Source organism: Zea mays, chromosome 10, assembly GCF_902167145.1.
Source record: "Zea mays cultivar B73 chromosome 10, Zm-B73-REFERENCE-NAM-5.0, whole genome shotgun sequence".
Classification (NCBI taxonomy): domain Eukaryota; kingdom Viridiplantae; phylum Streptophyta; class Magnoliopsida; order Poales; family Poaceae; genus Zea; species Zea mays.
Window position 1 is genome coordinate 90,881,846 of NC_050105.1, and position 9,282 is coordinate 90,891,127.

A 9,282-nucleotide genomic window follows, 5' to 3' on the forward strand; every position below is an offset into this window, starting at 1 on the left:
CACCCATGTTAATTTCAGTAGGATTCCCTATCCCACTTGTCTTTTTTGTAACCGTAGTTGTCAAATATGTCACCAAATGTTATTGCCAGCTAACCTAAGGGTGCTAGCAGACATTGCTTAGTCACCACAACTCGATCTTTATCTAGTGGTAGTCCAGCAAGCATGTTGCATTATTGATATCATAAAGCTTAGATACAGGTAAATCCTCATCATAAGTTAACTTTTTATACAACCTTATTAATTTTAGTAAGGCCAACACTTGCCTCTTCTCTATTAAACCCAATAGTCGGAAACTCCACCAACGGTCATTACAGCTAACCTTACGCTGGTGGGACAATTATTATTAAGCACCCCAATACCCGATCTTTCCTGGTGGCAGTCCAACTAACATGCCTCCCTGGTGATATTCTAAAGATAGCATATACAGGTAAATCCACACCATTAGTTAGCTTCTATACACTATTGATAATTTCAGTAATACTCTCTGCCCCACTTGCCTCTTCTATTTATCCCAACTAGTTATCATATACATCGCTAATGATCATTGCTAGCTAACTTGATGTTGGCGGAACATTAGTCTAAAGCGCACCAACCTAGTACTTCCTAGTGGTTGTTCACCTAACATGCTCCCAGGTTGATATCCTAAAGCTAGCAGATCCAAGTAAATTCACACATCATAAGCCAGCTTTCTACACATTCTTGTTAATTTCAGTAAGACTTCTTGTCCCACTCTCTTCTGTTAATCGAAACTAGCTGTCAGATACATAGCCAACAACCATTGCCAGCTAACATGACGTTGGAGGGTCATTAATTAAGCACCTCAACCGAATTTTTCCTAGTGGTAGTCCAGCTAACATGCCTTCTTGTTGATGTCATGAAGTTAATAACATATCCAGGTAAATCCATGTTGTATGCCTTAGATCTTGCAACTATATTTAATTTGGAAATCAAATTTTGATTCCGTTGTGAAAGCTTAGCAAGTAAGTTAGATGTAGCCATATGCCCATCGCCTACAGAAGCTTTATCAGGGATCCTCACATGAAGTCACCTAGCCTACATCTCCATCTATCCGTTATAGCCAGTGGATCGAGACGTAATTCAATTGTCATGGCAATACCATATACTAATTTCACTAAGACTCTTTTTCCCACTCATTTCTCTATTAATCCCAAAAGATACATTGCAAACAGTCATTGCCATATAATCTGACGTTGGTGGGGCATTAATTAAGTGCCCCGAATCTTATCTTTTTCGGTGGCATCCAGCTAACATGCCTTACTATTGATATGATAGAGCTAGCAGATCCAGGTAAATCTACGTCATGAGCCTTCAATTCTATGACTATATTTAATTCTCAAATCAAATTTTGATTCTTTCATTGAAACTCTGCAAGTATTAATTAAGTTATATCTAGCTACCCATCGCCTACGGGACGTTGATCAAGGGTTCTCACTCGAATTCGTCCAACCTACATGCATCTCCATCTCTACCTATTAAAGCCATTGGATCGATACGTAATTCAATATATTATACTTGGATGATATCTCCAGAAAACATTGTACGGGGTTCATTTGCGAGATTTTCCGCTTCTACTATCAATTAATAAATACACTAGTTAGTTGCCCATATGCATCGCTATAGTTTCTATATATCATATACGATTTCATAATTTATATAACACAAACCAACATGAGCTGCAGTTGTTAGAGGCAAGTGTTTTGTTCCTAGAGACCGTGGTTCGAATTCTAGTAGGTGCGCCTTTTTTGATATTCTGTTGAGCACACGCGTGGAGGACGAGGGGAGGAGTTGTGTCGAGCGGATGTACCAAGGGAGAAACTCCCGCTTTATATTAGTTAGTAGATAGATATATGGTGACTCATGTTGCTAGTATACTTGGTGCGCTACTGTTTGTGTGCAGCTAGCCAATATCAAAAGAAAAAAAACACCAGTAAAGCTAGCATGACAACAACCTCCATCTCTTTGAATGCTCCAAATAAAGCCCTCCCCCACACAGGGCACGGCACTTTCAATTGCTGGCGTGGACGGGGCCACCCCCCATCCCCCACCGCCGGTTAGCTAGGGTTACTCGCGGTTAACCAGCCTGTGGTTAATTAGTGTCGTCTAGGGTTAGGATTAGGGTTTGCTTTTCATCCTGCGTGGTAACGTGCCTCTTGCCTGCCGCTGCTCGATCGGTGAAATAAATAAATAAATAAATAAATGAATAAATAAAAGGAAAGATAGTGGGATGGGTGTGTGTGGGTGGATTGGGTGTGGCGCATCGGCTTCCGCGCCGTCGCTGTGCTGCTGTCGCTCGCTTTGCTTCGTGTGGGCGACCTGACTCCTGTGCCAGGGCCAGGCGGGGTCAGCTGTGCTGTGGCTGCATGTGGGCCCCGAGACGTAGCTTAGGGCATCCAGAGCGTATTGTTAAGGCCAGCGTCGTTTTCAGGGCTGGGACCCACGCTGAAATAATAAAAAAGAGGGAAAAACCCTCGCCACTTCGCCTCTCTCTGCTGGCTCTCGCGTGAAATTCCCCTTTCCCCATTTCGCGTCCGCAGCCCTCGGTGCTCCGCCCCGCTCCGCTCAGCTCTCACCACCGCCGCCCTATCCGCGCCGCTCCCGCCCTATTCCCCACCGCAGCCGGCCCGATTCCGCGCCCACCCGCGGCGGATTCGACTCCCAGTCGCGGATCTGGTCCGTGGCGCGACGGGGAGGAACCCGAGCGCGGTTGCGACGGCGTAGAGAGCATAGCCCGGCGACCGCGCGGATTCCATCGACGACGGCCGTGCCTAGAAGGAGCTCTGTCCAGCCGCCAGCCACCGATCCACTCCCCGCATCCTTCCGGGCCTGGAGAAGACGTCCGCCGCAGGAACCCGTGTGTAGCGAGGGACGTCCAAAGGCCGGCGCAAGCTCAACCACACACGAGTACCACTTCAGCGCGACGGCAACAGCAAAGGCGCAGGTAAAAAAATCAATATTTTAGCTCATGAGGTCTGCTCGGGCCTTCGGTTTCTGAAGCCTTTTCTGCTTAAGGCCCTCTCAGATCGTTCTTGCTACGCGCGAGGTCGGCTTTAGCTCTACTGTCGCTGTCCTAGGACCTTGTTATCTCCAACCTCCTTGTTTTGCGCACTCCGGATGCTGTTACTGCGCCTGCATGGAAGCCGTGACCGCCTATATTTCATGTCGCGAAAAATGCGGGCTTTACCTGGATCCTTGCAGAAACGAGTGGGCAACGCTGTCACAGTTAACACAGCAGCCTTGCTGGCATATACACATGCATGGAAGTTTAGTCGTAGTCTGCCTTATTTGGTAATTGACGTTGCGTTGTTATTTTTACACATGTAGTCTGGGAATGGTTTCGTTAGAGGTACAGGTTGTATTCATTCATTCCTCCCCTTTGTTGCGGTGCCGGCCGTATGGCTCGTTTATATATGCTGTCTTCTATTCCATCAAACGAAATAAGGTCTATATTCAATCAAGCATGCTAGTTCCTTATTCCTGTGTGCGTTCTCTATCAGCGTACTAGCTATCTCTTTCTGCAGTCTCGACGAAACAAGATGAGTCATGTAATGCTTGCTGTTTTTTTTTCAGGTCTGTTCAAGGTGTGTTTGGTTCGGTTCCAAGATCACTAGACTGAAGTGACAAAGTTGTGTTGCACGCTGTGCTTCTAACAAATGGAAGCAGCTGCTCTTGCTCGTAGAACTAGAGCAGTGGAAGAACTACGGCGTTTATCTACAGTTGCTGAATCTGATGACACACCAGAACAGCGCCTATCTACAGTTGCTAAATCTGATGGCATGCCAGCAGAAGAGCAGGAATGCGATCACTTCTCCCTGAGGTAACCATTTTCTATATTCAGTAGATGCCTGTATTTTTTCATTGACTGTCATTCAAACGATGCATTTCTATCTACCAGTGTAGCTAGCACTGTTTAGTGGGTACTGTTTGAGCATGGTTAATTAACCATACTTATTATACAGTCATTTGTTGTATGCAAGCGTGATACATTGGCACTATTGTGACAACAATTGATCAACGTCCAGGTGAGCTTGGTTTATCATCTTGCTGTCCTATACAGCCATATGTTGTCTGCAAGCATGATACATGCATGTTGCATGTAAGAAGTGAGATAGTCAACTAGATCAGGATGGCATGTTCAATTTTTGTATTGTTTTTTAGATTTTTTGAATAATTTGATAAAGTGTCCAGACAGTCCAGATTTAATATTATATATTCCCTCTGTTAGCCTTTCCATTTGGTAATAATTACAATAAATCCTTTATTCTCCTTATTTATGGTTAATATGCCATCTAGCTGTTGTCTCACTAATATATTTCTCCCACTAAAGTGCAAGTCACTTTTTTCACAGAAAGTTTCAATCACAAGCAACTGGATTTGCATATATTGTTTCTTCCTTTGATGGATAGTATAGATCTGGCATGATGGTCTAGTATATTTATGCTCCACACAACTACTTTTTGTAGTTGACATTAGTATTGTCCTCAAAGGAGCCCATACTTCAAATAATGTTACATATATAACTTTGTATTTATTGAAATGGTTCAGTTTGGTCTCTATACTTTAAACTTGGTCATTGAACCCATGGTTTCAAACGCGAGGCGACGAGTGCTGGGTCCACCTGGATGCCTAGGTGGCAAGGCCGCCACTGTTCACCATGGCGATATGGGTATGCCTGAATGACCAGGCAACACCTATGAATCGTGGGTTGAACCCATAACCTTCCGATAACTATCTTTATCTCTCAATTTGAAAATTTCTGAGGTTATAGTTGATGATTTTAGCCATATATAGTTCTTCCTTTCTGTTTAATACCAGTTAAGTAGAAATGAACGAATGGTGTAAATGTTTCTTTCTTTGTTTGTTTGTTTATTACACATTCATAAAGTGAGAGGACAAAATGAGATCCATGAGTGAAACTTCCTATGCACAACCTATGGTTGAAAATTGCTTTTGGATATTGGTCCTTTCTTTTTATATAGAGGAAACATTTGATGATTTGTCTATGCATATATCATAAATCTTATTGATGATTGATGCTTTTGTCAGGGGTTATGTTGCTATGCTTCAGAAGAAGGATCCAAAACTTTGCTCTCCTCATATTTTCCATAGCCAGCCACAATATGATGAGCACCATGGTTCGTCCCCACTTTTGGTGTCAAAGTATCGTCGATGGGATTGCTCAAAATGTCTTGAAAGAGTGAAAGTTTCAGGCCATCGACCTACATCTGGAAATGTTTCTATCGAGCAGGATGGAATGAATGATGGCTGCTCTATTTCAATTGTTCGGATTTTGCCTAATAGGGTTGATCCCAGAAGAATGTTTTATTGCAAACAACAATCATCTCAAGGGAATGATCAATTGACCCTTTCAAAGACCGCCCAAGAATGCAATTCAAAATGCAGTTCTCCTGGCAACAAAGCAATTACTGCGATGAATATTCCAGTAGCTGAAGAAAATGTTCTAGAGGCACTCGTTGAAAGAAGTGTTCCAGCGACAGAAGGTATGGCTGGGCATGTTGAATTCTTAATTAATACTTTTCCTTGTATACAATAAGCTAATATGACAGTATTTCCTCAGATTTACAGGCCTCTCCCAATAATATTGATGTCTCAGCAAATATCTTGAATGTTGTCCCCAAGGATGCCAGCGATTTACCTGATGATGTTCAAACGATATCAACCATTGAAGAAAATGGCACAAAAAATCCATGTAGCCCAAAACTTCGTGTGATGCCAAATGAAGATGAGAGTAACATAGTTCAAGATGTTCCTAATTTTGACCCCAATGAGTCTAATGTTTGTAAACCATTATCTTGCCACAAAGGCAAACAAATATCTGGGCACAAAAGCAGCCAAGTCTGCAACAAGGGTCCACGCCGAGCATCGTTAAAAAGGAAAGTTGGATCTGATGGTAAGAAGAAAAGGGACAAATCAACTGACCTGCCTGATATTTCAGGTCTAAAATTTTGTCAGAGAAAGCCAAAAAAGATGAGGCTTTTATCAGAACTCATAGATGCTGACCAGGTAGGGATTTCTGCAAATGCCGTTCAAGTGGACCGTACTGACAGTGTTGATCTTTGTGAGGGTGGTAAAAGAAAAAGGCACCTTGAGGTTGGAAAAGATAATGATACTCCTAATCAGAAACTGGACAAAATCCAGTCAAGAGCTGTCAAGAACAAGGCAAAACACACAGCAGTAGACAAGGTAGACGATGGACCCTCTCTAATGAACTGGCTGAAGAACACTCATAAGAAAATTAGAACAGATAGAAAAGACTCAGAACACAAGAATCTTGATTCCTCTGCTATTTCAAGATCTTACCCAGATATAGTTGCTTCTGATGATATGTATCATGATTTTATACCCTCAGTTGGGGATGTGGATCAGGTAAAGTTACCATCTACTACCAGTGCCAAGCATGGGAAGGTAAATGCACAGAATGACAACCTGGAGCAAAATATGCAGAAGGTGGATGAATCCAGGAACTTGAAACAGAGGTTCTTCTCAAGTGAAAAATCAACGATTTTGCTAAAGCGAAAGGTACAGTCCACTTCAGTTGCCCATGACGAGAACATTGAGAACAGTATTATAAAGAGAGACATGCTCAGGCCAGATGATGTGCCTCAAATGGGACATGAAGGCTCTGTCCAGAGATGTTTGGCAAAGGTATGATTAAAGAAAAAATCCTACTGAATATAAAAATAGATTATTATGCTCATTTACCTGATTTACCTACCTTTGCTGACCTGAATTGGGGATCTTTGTCCAGTATAGGATTTTTAATTCCTTCAATGTTTGTGCATTTGTGTTTATGCTACTTTGATCCCATGGCATCCATGCTTGCTGTTGTGTACACCACTAGAATTTTTTGGCACTTTTTGACATTTGACTTCACAAGTTTGCACGCATGCCAACTGAACTAGTTATTTCTACCCTGATCTGGATTTGTGGATATTATGAAATATTCACTTTTCGTCGTCACCACAGGTTTCTCTTGATAAACAGAAGATCCAGAATGTGCCTGGCCTCCGCAAGAAGAATATACCAAAGAATAAGAAGAAAGTAAGTCAGGAGGTGCATGAGAAACAGAATGTGATAGATGACATCCCCATGGACATTGTTGAACTTCTCGCCAGAAATCAGCATGAGAGACACTTGATGACTCAGACTGACACCAATTCTTTGGAAAACTGTCATGATCAACCCAAGGCAGGTGAAGTTGATTGTGCTGAATCTGCAGCCAAGGATTGTCCCGTGAATTCATCGAATGCTAATTTTGAGAAACCTTTGGCATTGGAAAGTAAGCAGAAGTCCTTACAGGATCATGCATCATCCAGTACACAGGCTACAAACGTGAATCCGCAGGATTTACATACTCAGAAGTTGCCACAGTGTCCTGCAGCATCCAGCACCAAGGTTCCAAATGGTCCTCCTTCAGAATCGCAAACGCAGAATTCGCTTCAGGTTCACGCATTACCAGTACCACCCATCGTACAGTCTTTCAATGCGTACCCTTCAAAATTACCTGCCCTTGACATACTGGAGTGTGCCCAGGAACAACCGACACGATTCCACAGGGACGATGAAGTCACCATCGCATGTACCTCGCCTATATTTTCAAACTATCAACATATTGCTGAAACGCCTGCTCGGAGCTGGAGGGACAGCAGGGAAAAGAAGCTAATGTGGGATTCTTTCAAGACAGCTTCAAGGAATCCACCATCACCACCACCGTCATATGGTTTTCAATTCGGAAACAGGCTTCAAGAAGTTGATTCAGCTCCCATTCATGCATATGGAGCTCACCAGCCAGTAATTGTGGCCGTAGATCAGCCGAGAAGTGTTCCAAGCACAGCGTTGGCTATGGAGGCTGGTAGGCTGTACGATCAAAGGATCCCTGGACAGCCAGGCCTTTACCCAAAAGAGCCCATGCCTGCAACACATCTCCTGAGGCTGATGGACTCATCAACAGCTCCAGGCTTCACAAACTACCAAAGAGCTAATAGGCGGCAGATGGAGCTTCAAACGCAAGCTCTCGGCTCGCAGTACACACAGCATGAGCATTACAATGCGTCACCGAGCACGTCATATGGAAGCCAACCGCTGACACTGGAAGACTTGTCTCGGCGTCATTTCCAGCAAGACTTGCGCAGGCCTTTACGCCCTCACCCTCGTGTCGGTGTGCTCGGTTCATTGCTGCAGCAGGAGATCGCAAACTGGTCTGGGAACTGCGGGCCGCAGTCTGGGTACAGACTAGGTGATTGTAAAGGGACAAGGCCGCCTGATGCCAACAGAGCAGGAAACTACGAGACCTTGAGCTCGGCAGGATGGAACACCCTGCAGTTGGGTTCTGTTAGCTCTGCTGCCAATCTGGAGTACCGGTTTCCATGGTATGGTACGGGTCAGCCTTCGACCAGTGGCAATGGGAGGACCATTCATCCGTTGGATAAGCTCGTGAGGAAGGATATCTGTGTGACTAACAGAAACCCAGCCGATTTCACTGTAATTAGTGACAAGAACGAGTACATGAGAACCCTTTGAAAGAGAGAAAGGCTTTGTTTAAGCAATCATCATTGGTAGAGCGAGGAAGGCTTTGAGCAGCAGCTACCGGGAGCCGGGTGCAGCCTCCAGTTTTGTTCTGTGCAAATGTTTTATACATAGGCGAAGAACTAATGTCGGGTTGCCATGGAAAACCCCAATAAACTTGTGTGTTGTAGGTAGATAGGCAGATGTACAAGACAAGCATGCGTGGCTGTGGCCATAGTAATGTTTTTCTTTTTCTTTTTGGTTTTGCCTTTTTTTTTGGTACTCCTGTCCCAGAATAAACTGCAATTTCTACAATTCAAAATTTATCCCAAAAGAATGGGCCGTATAGGTGTGAGCTATGTCATGTGGTTGAGCAATGTGTAAGGTGGTCAACTCGTTATTTTTGGTATAGCATCAGACTGCTCTGATGAAAGCTTATTTGAAAGAAGAATGGCCGAATCTTAGATGAATTATGCTTCTCTGTTGAAATATTTTATTGGGTTTTGTTGGAAGAGGCGGACAAGCTGTTGTCCTCTAGTGGGGCCTGCATTAATTTCTGTTGGAATTGAAAATTATAACCCTAACTAGAGCAATCACTTTTATATATATGGGATAATGTGCATGAGATAGGCCAAAGCCCATTACATTAATAACACACACAACTAACACCTCTGCATTCACAACTTTAGTCATTAAACAGCCTCCAGCAGTTTACCTATATGGCCGTGCGACACACTA

The 9,282-nt window shown here is 43.5% G+C and overlaps 1 protein-coding gene across 1 annotated transcript; it reads left to right on the forward strand.

Moving 5' to 3' along the window:
• The first annotated feature begins 307 nt into the window (after positions 1–307).
• Positions 308–8,995, forward strand: LOC103641376 (Embryonic flower 1-like protein). The gene is made up of 5 exons (XM_008664727.3): positions 308–2,959; positions 3,589–3,835; positions 5,065–5,519; positions 5,597–6,684; positions 7,006–8,995. The coding sequence occupies exons 2-5, from the start codon at positions 3,672–3,674 to the stop codon at positions 8,557–8,559; spliced, it is 3,261 nt and encodes a 1,086-aa protein (XP_008662949.1). The 5' UTR covers positions 308–2,959; positions 3,589–3,671; the 3' UTR covers positions 8,560–8,995.
• The last annotated feature ends 287 nt before the right edge of the window (positions 8,996–9,282 follow it).